The following is a 16,695-nucleotide window of genomic DNA, read 5'->3' as shown; positions in this document are numbered from 1 at the left end:
GTTCTTGAGGCGCGTACTGGAAATATGCTTATGATTGTTATTAATTTACATTTTATTAAAACCTGCAAAAACCTTTCTGTCGAGCAAAGTAAATAAAATTTACAATAGTTTATTGTGCATGCATATTATATTTAAAGTTAAGCCAAATCAATGAGTTTATAAGACTGGTTTACTCATTCTTTATAGGCTACTGTATAACATATCCGAGTTTGTGCGTCAATGTCTGTAATGTGTGCTGTAGGTGTAAAACTTTAAGGAATCGTATCCAAGTTGTAGGCTATTGGTCAAAAAGGATACGAGAATGAAACTGTGACCACAAGCACCATTAACTTAAGTGAATTATATGGCAATAATCAGCAATATGCTTTCACACAAATAACTTTATTTATTTTTTGAGTGTTTCAACATGTGTTGACACAAATGATAAAATTTTTCATTGATGCAACATGCCACTGAGCTGTTAGAAAAGAAATGCGTAGAGATGTGATTGATTGATTGATGACGTCAGGAACCGATAAATCGGCTTTTGAACCGGTTCAATGAGCCGATCTGCCCGAAAGGAATCAGTTCGCGGAAACGAATCGGACTTTGCATCACTAACGGAGGCTACGTGCTTCTGTGAACCTTCAGTGCAGCAGAATTTTTCTGTACCCTTCCCCAGCTCTGCTTGTTTTGTGTTCTGACATGCACTGTTACCTGTGGGACCTTATATAGACAGGTGCTTGCCTTTCCAAATCATGGCCAATCAACTGAACCACAGGTGTGTTTACCACAGGTGGACTCCAATCAAGTTGTAGAAACATCTCAAGGATGATCAGTGGAAACAGGATGCACCTGAGCTCAATTTTGAGTGTCATGGCAAAGGCTGTACATGTGCATGTACATGTGATTATTTCGTTTTTTATTTTTAATAAATTTGCAAAGATTTCAAACAAATTTATTCCACATTGTCATTATGGGGTATTGTTTTTAGAATTTTGTGGAAAATAATGAATTTAATCCATTTTGGAATAGGGCTGTAGCAACAAAATGTGGAAAAAGTGAAGCGCTATGAATACTTTTCGGATGCACTGTGCAGGGGTGTTGTATAAACTAGAGCCTGTGTGCTTCAGCACCATCTCCATGTGGAGATCTTGAAAGAGGTGAGGGCCAGATATTGAATGCCACGAAGTGGCCACACAGGTTATATGTTTTATTTTAATGACCTAGTATTCAGTCACTTTATAATGTTCTAATGTATATTCTGTCATTGTTGTTTTTCCTGCAGTTGGGTTAATAAAATTCAGTTCAGTTGCAATTTATATCTGTTGTCTTTCTTGGCCACATAATGAAATACAGTGTTTATAGAAAATCTTACAGTGAATTTGAGTAAAAAACAACTATTTATATAAGATGTATTTGTCTCTTTAATCCCGTTACCCAAGTCTCAACCCCGTCACACCTACATTTTTATTAATTATTTTTTTAAGTTTATGAGAAAATATCTGAATGTTTGTTGAACTCGGTCTGAAATGTTCAGAGCAATCATAAGAATACTGATTTTAGTTCAAATTTTGAAGTTAAGCCACGTCTTTGATCAAAAATGATGAGGTTGCTCTCACAAAAAGTTCCATTTCAGGCTTTAGTATAGCAAAAGTGTGAGATTTTATGTAACTTTTATATTTGCAAATACTGAATTAGTGTGAGGGACATCTGATTAATAGGAAAATGTTGATTTCATTACAAATACATTTTATGATCATTTTCAGAGAGCTCCCATAGTGTCCATAACGGGGTTGAAGACTAATAGTGCCCATATCTTAAAATAATGACCAATAATAATAGGGATTTGATGCCTGAGGTGGGAAAATATGGTTTTCTAGAAGTTAAATATGTGATTAATGCTGAGGGGTGTTCAGAAAAGTAATACATTTTGGTAAAAAAATCTAAAACTCATCCAAATCGTACCGGTTTCGTGGGATGACTCAAATACGAACAGGTACAAATATTTTAAAAATGTATTAAAAATATATTTACAAAATTACCTATAAACTTATATTACCTATACCTGTTCAAATCTTTTCAAATACTGTATATGAACACTTGAACAGGTAGAGATGCTGCAGTAGCCTACGCTAAACAGAACTCATGATATGAATTCGAAATACATGGCTAGAGGTTAAAATGAAATCAAGGTTACCTCGTTTTAGGTAAACACTAAAACAGAGATGAAAATTACTTTCAACGTAAAAAAAAATAAAAAAAATAAAAATAAAATACTTCAATATATAAATTTCTGCCAAAACCTCTTCACAGTGTTGACATGAAATGACTTGGATGACAGTTTAAGATGAATGCAACGTAAATAGCCTATATTAAGTAATAGGCCTAGGCTACAACTCCTACCTATCTTAAAAACCAGAATATTTTTGAGCCGCTGAGGAACCTCAACAGCCCAGAACAACATATCTTATTTTAACACAGAGTGATTTAACACAGAGGACACCTGATATCACACATAAAGATGACTGAGAAAATGTAACACTACTTGCATAGACGATTTGTCAATAATGAGGGCAAATTTCCCCGACTTTAACCCCATATTATGATCAAGTCTGCATTGCTTTTTTTTAAGTGTAGTACAACACTGACATCTGCAGGCGGTGTGTTGCCTGCAACTAATTCATGACACTTTTATTCTAAACTGAGAAACATCTCTCACATTTGACCATTTTCTTGGAAATGTGTAGCCTATAAAGTTTTTGATTGCTTCTAATGTCCTCATTTGTAAGTCGCGTTGGATAAAAGCGTCTGCTAAATGACTAAATGTAAATAAATTAGTAAAATATAGGATCTATGAAATATGATACCAGCCAAATACATTGTATTGGGCCAGATCTCATGGATAAGTGGGAAATGGTGAAATGGTAAATTCATGAATTTCTATCTGTTATAATAGGATGTTATCTTGATTTAAATAAATTTTGATTACTTGCTTTGTTTTCTAACCACTAGACATATTGATTGTTCCTTTTATTGATTGTGCATTCATTTACATTTCAATTTAGTATTTCAGAAGTCACACACTTTTGAAGACTTAAGTCACACTTTAAAATGTCTGCATGTCATTAGATACACCTACACGAAATTGCTTGCACTTTTCATCAGAACTAGTTTTTTTTTTTTTTTTTTTGTAATTAGGCTACTTTTAATCAGGTCCCAAGGTGATTTTCATATTTCATAACATAACAACAGGTGTTTCTATTGTCTATTTGTTGTTTAATAACTCATAACCTAGAATATATTTTATATAGGCTATTTATTTATTTATAATTTGTGGTTTTATAGGCTAATACGATGTAATTCAAAACTTAACACACTTAAAAAATAAAACGTTAAAGTCTTAAAAACGTAGGCTTTAAATTAATATTTGTTTTTCCTCAAGTCAAGATTATTATCTATTAACAGAACCGCCCTGACTACATTAGTTTACACAACAAAGCGAAAGCATGTTTAAAGGTTGAGATCAGGTAAAAATACTCAACATCATCTGCACCGCCAGTGTGTGCCGCGGGTGAGATCAGGGTGGTGTCACGCGCCAGCAGGTGGAGCCGAGTCATTCAGTCAGTGTCAGCAGAGCTTCAGCGCGAGCTCACAGGGGCTTTCATCAGGTTGACAGGCAAAGGAAGAGCCGCAGTAACCGAAAGCGCTTCGATGCAAGCGGAAACGCCGTTTTACTGGGAACCAAGGCTATGACAACAGGAGCAAATTTTGTTTTGCTCGCTTGAGAAAGAAGTCTGAAGCAAGTGTAAGAAAGTCCGAGCGCAGTTTATGGTAGAGGCACAGCAGAGTTTCAGAGGAAGCAGGATGTACCATGAAGACGGCGCAAACTCTCTCAGACCACGATATGGATGTAAGTAAAGCCACTTCACTTCATGTCAGTTAAGACACTACTCTTTAAATATGAAACTAAATGAGTGTTAATTGAATTTGAATGCACTGTAGTGCCCTAGACAGTTGGTCAGCAAGAGTAGCTGCCACAGTAATCTGACATCTATGATCAGTGCAGTGCTTGGTTAGTTTGGTGTGCACATGTGTACAAATATTTCTTCAATAGTATGAATATACATGTAAATATTATATATAAATATGCAATATTTGGAAGCACACTGATGCTTTAAAAAATGAGTTCAATATGAGCTAATGTATTCAGGCAGATTTTAAATAATATTTTTGACTTGACTAAAGCCAGTTGACTTTTAGGTTACCTGAACAAGCATTTTTTGTTTGAAGTCAATATTCCTGATTTCTCAGCCTATCACTAGTTTTATTTAGGCTAACGTTATTATAAAAGCAATCAAGGAATATTGTTATAACTGCTGGGGAGTCGTTCAAGACAATTTAAATTTGTATCAAGATTTATGACTGAACTAACTGACTTGTCCAGTAAGAGATAAAATAAAAATGTGTGAAAGTTGTTAAAAAAAATCTGTGAAGATAATAGATCTGATGATGCATCTGTCTATCTATAGTTTAAACTCAGTTGCCAATTATGTTTCTGTCAAACCCACATCCCATATTTAAATTAAGAAGGTGATGTGTTATTAACTTCTATGAGACATTGCAATGTCTTCTGGGCCTTACAGATATGCTATATTAACTATTTTGTCTGTCCAGTGCTAGATCCCTGAACTTTCTCTGTCATGTCCTTATATTATGTTGCCTCAGAAAGGTGTTTGTGTACCCTTGGCATTAGATCTCATGCTGTGGCCTGAGCAAAGAGAAGCTCCAAGAGAGTTCTCTCCAGTTAAACATTACCTCTGCCCTTTGTAAAAGCACCTGACATACTGTACAGTCCAGATAATTGAGGAATTCTGTTTAAGGAGTTTATCTGTGCAGGCTTTATTAAACACACAAATTGCACCATGCGTGTAGACGTGGTGCTTTACTGTGTATATCTAGAATGATAAAGAATGTTTAATATACTGTTTGCATAGCAGCAGACATTTGATTCTGGCGTAAACTTCTAGTTGGCTGTGTATGAGAACCTGCTAGTTAACTCTACCATATCAAATCAAAGTTGAGAGATGAACTAGCTAACTAACCTTTTGTATGAAGTTTACTTAACTCTCTGTCAACACTGGCACAGAGATCACATTCCAGCTAAACTGCTGACAAGGCCACTGGTTTCATGCTGCTGATTTATATAGGGTGTTTACATGAGCCTTTTTGTTATTGATTGCCATTTTTATTCACAAAAATTAGATTTTTGGAATTGGGACAACACATTTTTATGCTTCACATATTGAATTTATCTCCAAAAGCTAGTACAGCTATACCCTGTTTCTTATGCTGTTTGCTTGAAGATACCCCAAAAAAGTTGGACCAAAGTCTGCATCACAGTGAACGTATTTATTTTCAGATATAATTAATCTTGAAAGTAAGCATACAGGAAATCATATCGTGCACAGAGGACTGAAATTGCCTACACTGCATCTCATTGTCATATGAGGTAGCTGTGGCCCATATTGATATGAGAGATTGCATGGCCAAAATGTAGTGACAGACGTTCCACTCACAACCACTATAAGTGTGGTGTGGTTGCTGACACAGTTTACATTACTGTTCAAATGTTGGGGTTGGTAAGATGTTTTCGAAAGAAAGGCTCTTATGCTCACCAAGGCTGCATTTATTTGATCAAAAATACAATAAAAACAGTAATATTGTAAATGATGTAAAAAATTACTTTTTTTAAATGTTGTTATTATTTTTAAATATAATTTATTCCTGATGTGCCAAAGCTGAATTTTCAGCAGCCTATACTCCAGTCTTCGTTGTCACATGGTCCTTCAAAAATCAAGAAACATTTATTATTATCAATGTAAAAGTCTGAATAAAAAACCCCAATCTTTTGTACGGAAATGTGAAACTGTTACTAATGTTGCCACATCAGATCTTAGTTAACAGGCTAAATCTACCCAATGATGTTTCCTCAAATGGCTGTTTGAGTCGTGTGCTGATGAGTCTTTCCTTGTTTATGATATTTTAATTGCAGAGCCACTTTAATGAGAACCCACTTTTGTTGCCATGTTTTCAAAATATCGAGTTTATTGTCTGTGGGACAGATTGAGGTGATCAGGCTGACCTACGTAATGAAACCCCACAGAGGTTAACTGGCAAGCCTGAGCCTGTGCGTCAGGGTGAGAAATTTGCAGTGCTGTTTGTCATTACAGAATTGAATCTCATTTACTCGAACAAAGGCCAGCATGGGATTGTGTGTCAGCAAGCTTAATTATTACTAGTGAGGATTGTGAAAACACTTGGTAGTTGGACACAGTCTTGTGCTCTGTCTGATTTTATCACATGTAAAAATGAGCTTCTCATTTCGTGTCAGAGCATCACATGTTCTCTTTAGGTTTCTTTTTAACTGCACTGGTTTTTGTTGTCAAGCCGCTGCCTTTTTCTTGTGAGAGTGGATGTGACCTACTTCACCAAGAGTCATAATAAGTGTCATATTTTACTATTTTATTGACGTTTCAAGTGGGCTCCATCAGGCTGTGGAGATGCACTGTATATTTCAGTCAAGGGAGGAGCGATTGTATAATCAAATAACTTATTAAACCAAGTGACGTGAGTGCCGCTACATCTGCGAGTAGACTGTTCTCAAAATCAGTCATGAGCTCTGTGGTAGACACTACAGGTTGTGAACTTGTGTGCTGCTTTCATAGATGGTGTTTTGATGGTGAGATGTGGTTGGCAGTTGATCTATAAGCGTGTCATGTTGACGTGTTAAGTCACGGCATGTTGATCATCAGCTTTGCACAGCTTCACTAACTTGAATTTTTTTTCCCAGTGTAAATTCAAAATAGAAACACATTCAAAATCCAGTCCTGGTTTTACCTAGGACTGAATATGATTGTGTTGGTTGCCTCATGTGATTGGTGAGTGTGTTTACAGTAAGTGGCAGCAGCAGCTCCATGCTATTAAAATAAATGATTAAATAACAAGATAAAGTAAATGTCTGAAAAAAGTAATGATGCCCTTAACATAACACAGAGCTTCAGTCACATTTAAAAGTGTTTAAATGTTTCTGCATTGAATAAAATCAAACTGAATGACATAAAAAAAAAAATGTAGCAACTTTAAGGCAACTTAACACACTTTAACACACTTCACAAATATACACTACTGTTCAAAAGTTTGAGGTCAGTTAAAATGTTCTTTTTTGTAATAAAATAGTACTTTTATTCAGTAGGGATGCATTCAGTTGATCAAAGTGACAAATTGTTCAAAATAAACACATTTTTATTTCAAATAAAATAATTTTAATAAAGACATAAGGATTTGTATTTCCAATAAATGCTGTTCTTTTCTGAAAAAAAAAAAAAAACGTGTCACGGTTTTCACAAATATATTAAAGGGGACCTATTATGCAAAATTTACTTTTATAAGGTGTTTGAACACAGTTGTGTGGCCGCAGTGTGTGAAAACAACCAGCCTATAATGTTAAAAATCCACCAACTAATTTAAAAAACCCAATAAATCATGAACAGTCTCTCCAAACAAGCTGTTTCAGATTCTCCCTATGTTCACGTCACCGAGGGGAAAAAGTCCCGCCCATTTGTGACGCTCTCTGCCCTATTAGCATAAACACAGCCCTGAGTGAGAAGCTGCAGTCTGCCATTACTGGGGATATATATACAATGTCAGCGCCAAAGAGGTGTTACAAGTGTTGTGTTTTGGGATGCACTAATACACAGAGTCGCCATAATCTCCTCTCATCTGAGCCGAGGACACTGTGGTTAAATTTCATTTTCGAAGGAAATATCCCGGAAAAAAAACTGTAACGTTCCCTAAATGTTCAGGAATCAATACCAACGCTTCGTGCGCGAACGTGAGCTCCAGACAAAGTAAGTATAACGCGTTTGTTTTCCAAATTGCCTTTCTGAAAGAGCTCCTTGGCACTCTGTAAGGCTAATTGCTGAAGCTATCATTGTCTCTGCCTGTTTTCAAGTGCTACCAGAATGATCTTAAATAGGAATGTGGTAGTTAAAAGTGGCATATGAAAGCGATGTGAGTCGATCGCTTGAAGTTGTCGAGCTCATGATCAGAAGTAGCCTGGTAATACCAAACTCTGCTACTTCGCTTTGCTTTGTAGACAGAGTCTGGAAGGGCATAATTGACAAGCGTTTACTTTCTCGTGGGCGGGCGCTTGTCTGAAGTTTAAAATCATTGGTGTACCCATAAGCCAATCACATAACGGTTGGTTATGACGTATGTTATTTGCCGGCTCAGCCGCCTCGAACTTCCGCTGTAAACACAGGTATGCGGTGAAAACAAAACCATCGAGCGAAATACCGGAATGAAGATGGCTGTGAACGACTTTTGCAGATTATGTGAAGTAAATCTACGCACCCACAATTATCGCCTTGCCGAACTTTGGCCCCCCCAGTTTCTCGCTGACAATCGGTAACCGTTGATAAATTAAACTTTTCCCAAAACCTGTCGGGAGTAGGGCCACAACATCACCTCCATTCAAAATGTGAACCAAATACTCTTCTTGTTCAGGCTTCAGTTGGCAAATGCCGGGAATATTCTCCACAACAGAGCGAATGTCTCCTGTGTCTCCATGTCCGCTGTCGTTTTATATTTCCCTAACCTAAACTACAGTCTTAAATTCGGCGCTTAGCGTCTACGTCACGGCTCTCAGCCCGCCCTCTGTTCGCTGGTTGGCCCGGCTGCTGCGGAGCCGGAGATAAACTAGGAGATGGTTTGCTATATCAGACTGAGTACAGAAGCGAAATGAAATTGAGTGGAAGTACGAAGTCTGATGTAGTCAGGCTAGATCAGAAGTGGGATTTATAAAGTCTGTGATAGCATGAGACCAGCTATGTTGTTATTTTTATCCCGCCGTGCTCCCCGTCTGTGTAATTCATAAACGCGAATTTATTATGCACAGTATAATCAGATGACTGACTTTGAAACAGAGTTCGGTTTTTGTAAAGATAACAGGCTTGTACTAATAGTGGAATGTTTATTTGCAAAGGCTAGCACTGCTAATGTCGGAGCTTGAGCTCTTGAAGCTCCGCCCTCTTCTCCGGGAGCAACAGTTCATTTGCATTTAAAGTTTTGGCTCATACCCTAAAAGTGGCAATTTTAACAAGCTATAAAAATTGATCTGTGGGGTATATTGAGCTAAAACTTCACATGTACACTCTGGGGACATCAGAGACTTATTTTACATCTTGTTAAAAGGGGCATAATAGGTCCCCTTTAACCCTTAAATGCATACATCGGGTCTTTAGCGGCCTGGGATGTCATTCAATGCCATCTCCCTCCTTTATTTTTTAAATTTAGACATCATCCTTCTTAGTATTCCTTAAAGCCAAAGTATACTTCACTTTTTACGCATACGTGAGGGACAGTGTGACGTGAATTTCATCATCAGAATTGTATGCGCGTTCTGTACACGCACTGCCGGATTTTTGTAACTGCACATACTTTGTACCCGCAGGTCGCACATGCACATTTAACTCTCTTGCAGTAATTAGTTTATCTACGAGGTGGCAACCCTGCCGTGGGGGTATCGATTCACAAGGTAGCCGAAGAAACACCGCATAAACAGAACAAACCGGAATGCGGGTTAGCTACAGCGACAATGGAGGCCTACATAGACGAGAGATTGTGCAAAGATGTTAGAAAATATCCTCATTTGTACAAGTGTAGCATGAAAGAATACAAAGATATTTATATGGGTTTTAACTCGTGGTGAGAGATTGCGCAAACACTGGCCCCGTTAGGCCAGGAGAGGTATTGCAATTTGGCGCAAAGTGCATGCGTTGAACGTCTGTGTACGCGTACGAGTCAAATGAAGTATACTTTGCAAGGCTGTGCGTACAACCGTACGTGTACGTTAACGTACACGTAAAAAAAAAGAAGTATACTTTGGCTTTAGTATATTCATTATAAACAATATAACCAATAAAGTAAAATTATAAAACAATGTCTGTTTCCTTATTAATTTTCTGTAAAAACTGTGTAAGGTCGCTAGCGATCTGAGGTGTGTAATAGTGTAAGTATATTTTCCTGCGCAACAATAATTAAATATCTGATGGCTCAATGAGTGCAGTTCACATTTATTCCTCTGCACTGTTGACGATGATATGATGTTTCACTCATAATAACATTGAAAATGGTAGTTTTGAGAATATGTTTGAGATGAGCCAGATGCTGAATGTACTTGGGAAATGCGCTCTGACGGTGATGGTAAAATCATCTGCTCAAATTGAACCCTTCTAAGTTTCAAAAGGTAATGAAATAAGCTTTATTTTATTCTTTTGTAACTGTTATTAAAATATCAGGAGAGTTTTATGCTATTGCAGCAATTAGAGATCCATCCGTGTTGGATATATAGGTCCAGGTCACTAAAGACCCGAATATGTAATAATGATTGGCACAACATCCATGCATTTAAGGGTGAAGTAGCAAAACTGTTTTCAGATGTTAGTAATTTGTAGTTAATGTGATAAACTCTGATAGGACACCTTTGTGAACTTGAGTCCACATCCACTATAGTCACTTTGGGACAAGTTATTTAAAGGTCATTGCATTGTTAGTTCTATGACAATCTCTTGTATCAATTGTTTGCAGATGACACATGATTTTGATAATTGTATTTAATGCAGTGCCATTCCACATGTGAATTAAATGTCCAAAAATCTTTGTGAGAGAAAGGACAGTTAATGGCATGTCATCAATTGTTTCTTTGGTCCAATTACAGAAGACTGATCAACAACTTCTTGTGACCAGCTTAAGTCATACATAAGGTGTTGATGTCAGCTCTACTTAACCAGAAATAAAGCGATTGCATTGAACTTGGCAGTCTTGTGTAGATGTAGCCGAGAAGTAATGTAGCAGCAATCACATAAAGGTCAGCCACAAACTGTTTTGTTGTGTAACATTACTGACAGCTGACAGACGCTAGATGTAACGGTGTTGCCTTCTGATGATTTCACGTACTGCTGACAGTGATGAAAGAGAAGCTGATTATTTCTGCACAGATGTACTGTATATTGTGTAAAATTCCTCAAGCATACACACACATTCAGTGGATCTTATAAGTGTGGTGTGTTTTAGATTCAGTTCATTCCTTCATTTCAAATTGCTTAAGCACTTTTTCCAGTTCATGCTGCTGAAAGGCGATTCCAGTGTGACTTTAAATCAACAGCACTCTGAAGCACATAGAGTCTGAATAAAATATCATTTGAAGAATGGAACTTGGCTATACACTGTCATATTCATTCATTACCTTTTGTCACAGTTTGTAACTGGAGAGTCTAGTGGTAGTTGTGTTGGCTATGCTACAATTAGCTGATTAACCAGGAGAGGAAAATGTCACACTCAGTGTTCTGATGTGTTATTCCAACATTATGGAAAAATAATAACCGATTCTTGATATCGGGTGTTGCATTCTCCAACTGTTATTTTCCTTTGTTTATCCTACAGCCATTGTGGATGATGAGAGGCTGTCAGCGGAAGAAATGGATGAGAGGAGGAGGCAGAATATTGCTTATGAATACCTTTGTCACCTAGAAGAAGCCAAACAGTGAGTCAAAGTATATATATTTCACCAAAATGAGTCATATGGACTATGCTCAGGGTCCCTTATGAACATGAACTTAAGTAATTCAGTGGTGATCCTGCCTAGCATGTGGCTGTATTCACAGTGTGATAACTTATTATAATGTGATACTGTAGTCTGTTTGTAATCAGTCAATATTGTTTTTACCAGGATGGCAAAATAAATAAGCTTACAAACCTTTCACAGGAAGGAGAAAATGCATATAATTTGTTGGCCCGCAGTTATCCTGTTCTTTGTGCAGCTCATAAGTGTATTTTATGGCAATTGTGTGTCAGAAGAATGTGCCACAGTCCTGACACTCTTTAGTTTTGAAATATATAGGTATGTATAAATACATCACTAATATTAAACTGAAATAATGAATTGTAATGTTAATTTTTCCCAATATGATTTTAAGAAATTAAACATTTGAGACCAGTCACTTCACAATGAGCTCCCAGAATGCAACATTTATGGAAGCAATTCATATATAGGAAATAAATGTTTTTTTTTTTTTTCAGTATTTTTATGATTTACTTGTAGTGCACTACTGTTCAAAAGTTTAGGGTGAGTAAGATTTTTAATGTTTTTGGCAGAATCTCTTATGCTCACCAAGGATGCTGTAATATTGTGAAAATGTTGTGTATATGATTATATTTTTAAAAGTCATTTATTCCTGTGATGGCAAAGTTGAATTTTCAGCAGCCGTACCTCCAGTTTTCAAATGATCCTTTAGAAATCATTATAATATGCTGATTTGTTGCTCATGAAACATTTTTATTATTATCAATGTTGAAAACAGTTGTGCTGGTTCATATTTTTGTGGAAATTGTGATATATTTTATTGCAGGATCTTTGATGAATAGATTGTTCAAAAGAACAGCATTAATTGGAAATCATTTCTAACATTATAAATGCCTTTACTGTCACTTTTAATCAATTTAATGTATCTTTGCTGAATAAAAATATTAACGTATTTAAAAAAAAAAAAAAATCTTGTTTACCCTAAACTTTTGAACAGTAGTGTATGTTCAGATTATAAACCAGGCATATTGTGTGCATGGCTAGAACATTTCCAGTTGTGAGGGCTGGGTCTCGTTTTGCTGTTAAGACGCAGAGAGCAGTTAAATGCATCAGCAGTCATTTGTATCACTGGGAACTTGACCCACATCTGATGAAAGCATGAAAGAATGTGAGGGAGTTTTGCAGTGTGCATTGTTCTGAGATGAGGACATTTTTTTCACTTCTCAACACAATAGTTCAAAATTCTGCGCAGTCCATCTGATGACAATGATGAAACTGTAAAATCAGAGCAAAGTGTGCAAGTTAATGAATGAAGGAATCAGTTATTACACATCCTGACCTTCCTCAAAGCCTTTGTTCTGGGAATCCTGTCGTGTTGGATCAGGATTATAAGGCTGGTCACTAATCTGCTTGTTAGCAAGGAGTAACTTGTCATCCTTGTGTTCCATTCAGACATCAGGAGTCACAGGTAGAGGCCCACAGGTCACACTAAATATCTGTTGCCTGCTGAGCAGGATTTTAACAATCAAAACAGTTCATTAGTGTAGTGTTTTTTTGCAAAAGCTACAAGTCCAGTAAAGAGCTTGCTAGCAGTTACCAAAAATAAATTAATCACAGTTACTGAGATGTTACTCAGTATTAATTACACCTGGCAAGATTTTGGTGTTCAAATCCACACAGTAAAATATTTTCTTTATTTTATCATGACCACATGTTTGCTTTCATTCATTTTATTTTAATTAAATCACAATCATTTCTTAATATTTTTTACTCAGCATTTATATTAGAATGATTTCTGAAGGTTCATGTGACACTGAAAACTGGAGTAATGGCTACTGAAAACTCAGCTCTGCCATAACAGTAATAAATTACATTTAAAAAACATTAAAATAGAAAATTGTAATAATATTTCGCAGTATTACTGCTTTTACTGTATTTTTGATCAAATTAATGTATAATTTATGCAACTGAAACTATATTAATTCCAGATCTATTAGACTGTTGTTGCAGCTGACAAACATACTTTCTTACACAATCCCACCCCCCTTTCCTGCACTGTGACAGAGAGACTTTGTACCCGCCGACTTAAGCAAACAGGACATGTTATTTTAGATAGGGGGACCTAGTTGTGAAACTTTTTCCATTTCTAATTTTGTCATTGTGTGATGCCCTAAAGCTCATTAGTCACAAGAGTAATGTGTGAGCAACATGTCTATGAGACTTTATACAATTGTCTCTTTTTTCGGAGCTTATATTTCTCTTCCCCTGAGTCGACATAAGAGATTTTTTTAGAGTTTACTTTAGTGTTTCAGTAACTTTTTTTCATTTTGATCTTTCCAGGTAGTACTGTTGCTACTTGTCTGCTTTGTCTGCCAAGTACGGAAAAAGGAAAATGATATGTCTTTATAAAAAAACAAGGCAAATTAAGCATTAACATCTGATCCCATTCACTGTCTGAGTCTATACTGAGTTGTTTTAATTCACTATGCAAAGTCATTTTAAGGCAAGTTAGTCCACTCTGGCCGTCTTAATGCCTCTGGGTAGCTATTTCTGTGTTGCTGACAGGCATACAAGTACATGCTATTTACTTGAATAGAGAATGGCGTAACTTTCCAAAACTGGCTTATCAACATTGTTTCAATTAGTGCTGTCAATCGATCAAAAAATGTAATCGTGTTAATCACAGTCATGGACTGTGATTAATCATGATTAATCACAAATTTAAAATACTAGGATTTACCTGTAAATGTGTTGAAATAAAGAAATGCATGACAAACTAGTTTAAAGGTCCCATGGCATGAAAATTTCACTTTAAATTTTTTTTTAACATTAATATGAGTTCCCCTAGCCTGCCTATGGTCCCCCAGTGGCTAGAAATGGCGATAGGTGTAAACCGAGCCCTGGGTATCCTGCTTCGCCTTTGGGCCATCTGAGCTTTCATTTTCTCAATCTGGAATCTTCCCTTTATGTCGTCATACGGAGAAAGGTTACCTCCCCTTTCTCTGCTTTGCCCGCCCATGAGAAAATGAGCTACCGTGCGAGGCGAGCACAATATTTTTTTTTCCTCGAGAGACATCATGGCTTGCAAACGAGTGAAGCATGATAGTTGCTCAGTGTTTGGATGTACAAATGAACACCGAAGTATTTTTTTCAGTTCCTTCATCCAAGTCTATGGCTAGCATTAGCTACATGATAATAACTGTAACAGCATACATAAACAAACCAACTAAAGTTCTGTATCCAGACACAATATTTTAAACTAACCATTCGGAGACGTCCTGCTGTAGCCGCTGAGTTGCAGCTTCTTCATCAGGTGCTTCTCCATCCGGATCAGATTCTGGGTCAAACTGAAAAGCTTGAATGACTGCATGTCTATGAGCCACTGCGATACATCCACTGTCAACATTAGCGCATGGTAGCGCAAGCTGGTTAACACTAGAAGCGCCAGAATTCCAAAACTACTAGAACAGCCGTGAGCGGTCATTTTGACCGCTATATTATAAACTCTATAATCTCTAAATAAATTGCCCAAATGAGAGATTAATGTATTAACTGTGTTAGGATATCTTAAAAAAAAACAAATAACACCAACATGTAGACTTTTTATTTAGTTAAAAATGATAATTATAAATTTAGAAATATTCGCATCATTTCATAGTAAAATGTAATTATTGCATATTCAGTATTTCTCTGTATTTATTTTACATAACTCAGAACAACAAAATAACATTTAAAATGATCTATTTGATTATGATTTTTTTTTTTACAACATTTATGATACATTATAACATAGAACATAAGCTGGAAACAAGCAGCTCTAAAGTTAAAAAGAGTCACGAACGAAGTTTGGAACCATAAAACAATTACGCTACAAATTTTATATAAAATAAATATATCTATATCATGCTCGGCTATTTAAGATTCACAGTCAACACAAGTTACTTCTGTTCTTCTCGCACAATTTCCACACACGGGTTTGTGGCATTTGCAACAGGTGTCGCGCGTTTTATTTTGTTTGCAGATTCTCCGCACCTGGGCCTGGCACTGTCTCCGTTTTGGTGTCAGTTGCGGGGGTTGATTGTGCTTTTGGTTGGGACCTTGTGTCAACTGCGATGCTGCCATTTTTTAAAAGGCAATAATAATTTGTAGTCCAAGAATTTGTATTTATAATCAAATGAGCATATGCTAATAGTACTGGAGACGCTGACAGAGACAATAAACCGCGGGAAAGTACAATTGATATCGCGCGAGATTTAAAGCGGTCAATATGACCGTTATGGCTTTAATAGGTAGAAATGCTCATATTTTTTTTGCCTTTTATGTAATTTATATAAAATCTATTGTAAGTAAAAATAGAAACACTTTTAGGAAAAGTCACAAACCAGCAAGATTGTATTTTTTTATTCAACAAAGTTATTGTACATATACATTTCAAAACGGTCATTTTGACCGTCATGGCAGTTCTAGTGTTAAGGCCACACCCCCACCATCCACCTTGCCCCGCATCTCTCGTCCTTAAAGCTACAGACACAGGAACGGCACGTCCTAAGGAAAGCTCATTGTGGGACTGGCTCATAGTGGCTGAAATTCTGCACCAAGGCTGAATTTCAGGAAACAGACTTCAGATACAGTATTAGGGACCACTTAGGCCTATATAAAAGCATCCAAAAAGCAGCATGTCATGGGACCTTTAAGGAAACAGAACCTTTCACACTTCCGCCAGGTATGAGACATAATCCTTATTATTCTTTTATCATTATTCTTTTGTTTTTATTCAGCCATTATCAGCCTTTATACTGGCAATAAAATGTTTACCAAGCCACATCGCTTCAATCCCAGTATACATTTACCCAACTATTATCAAAAGTATTTCTAAATAAATACAACAAAATATTTTCTTGCGACCTTACATGACGGATTATGACAAAATGCATTATGAAGAAGAATTGGACCTGTTCTGCAGGTGCATTATAGCTAATATTAGCATCATGCTTCATAAGACAATTTATGAGATTGCGGAATTTGGTCGTTTACTGTTGTTAAAATATGCTATTTATAGCCTTTTATATCGC

General features: G+C 36.5%; 1 protein-coding gene across 2 annotated transcripts in view; it reads left to right on the top strand.

The window, feature by feature from the left end:
* The first annotated feature begins 3,545 nt into the window (after positions 1-3,545).
* iqgap2 (IQ motif containing GTPase activating protein 2) overlaps positions 3,546-16,695 on the top strand; it is a 52,741-nt gene continuing 39,591 nt past the window's right edge. The window contains exons 1-2 of one of the 2 annotated variants that reach the window (XM_058774823.1): positions 3,546-3,892; positions 11,485-11,584. In XM_058774823.1, the coding sequence (XP_058630806.1) occupies positions 3,811-3,892; positions 11,485-11,584 (182 nt within the window). In that variant the 5' untranslated portion in view covers positions 3,546-3,810. Of the gene's footprint in view, positions 3,893-11,484; positions 11,585-16,695 lie in introns of those variants that run through there. The other variant, XM_058774824.1, reaches the window with a different exon arrangement.

This window comes from Onychostoma macrolepis, chromosome 05 (assembly GCF_012432095.1).
Source record: "Onychostoma macrolepis isolate SWU-2019 chromosome 05, ASM1243209v1, whole genome shotgun sequence".
NCBI lineage: Eukaryota > Metazoa > Chordata > Actinopteri > Cypriniformes > Cyprinidae > Onychostoma > Onychostoma macrolepis.
This window is presented reverse-complemented; position numbering and strand designations above follow the sequence as displayed.